This window comes from Pteropus alecto, unplaced genomic scaffold (genome assembly GCF_000325575.1).
Source record: "Pteropus alecto unplaced genomic scaffold, ASM32557v1 scaffold577, whole genome shotgun sequence".
NCBI lineage: Eukaryota > Metazoa > Chordata > Mammalia > Chiroptera > Pteropodidae > Pteropus > Pteropus alecto.
In genome coordinates, this window is record NW_006440152.1 from 20,856 (window position 1) to 21,316 (window position 461).

General features: G+C 66.6%; 1 protein-coding gene across 1 annotated transcript in view; it reads left to right on the forward strand.

Annotated features, from left to right (window-relative positions):
* Positions 1–6: 6 nt before the first annotated feature.
* The window catches only part of MAP7D3 (MAP7 domain containing 3), a 30,962-nt gene continuing 30,507 nt past the window's right edge, over positions 7–461 (forward strand). Inside the window, exon 1 of the mRNA XM_015593445.2 lies at positions 7–128. Within this exon, the coding sequence (XP_015448931.1) occupies positions 68–128 (61 nt within the window). The 5' untranslated portion in view covers positions 7–67. The remainder of the gene's footprint in view (positions 129–461) is intronic.

The window sequence follows — 461 nt, forward strand, 5'->3', positions numbered from 1 at the left end:
CTGTCGCGCCAGCTTGCGCACTGTGGCCCTCGGGACAGCTGCTGTTCAGGGCTCTACTGCTTGGAAGATGGCGGAGCGTGCTATCGCTAGTAACGCTCCATCCCTGAGGGGTCTGAGGGAACGCATGGGTGAGCGGACGGGGGATCCCGGGAAGGGGGTGGGTGGGGCTCGGGCCGTGCGGGATGCGGTGTTCCTGTGGCCCCGGAGACCGTTGGAGCAGTGCAGAGGGCGCAAGAAAACTTTATTCCGGAGTCGCCTCGCGCTGTCCGGTCCTCCCCTCATCCCCGTTGGACCTCCTTGGGATGGGATGGGAGCTGTGGTGGGAGAGGGACGCTAGGGAAAACGACTGGCCAGCGCCGCCAATGGCCGAACCCCCTTGGGCAGGGCGCTTCAGAATTAACGGGCGTTGCTAGGCGCGGCGCGGGGTCGGGGGTTAGAACCCCGGACCCGGCGGACGGTCT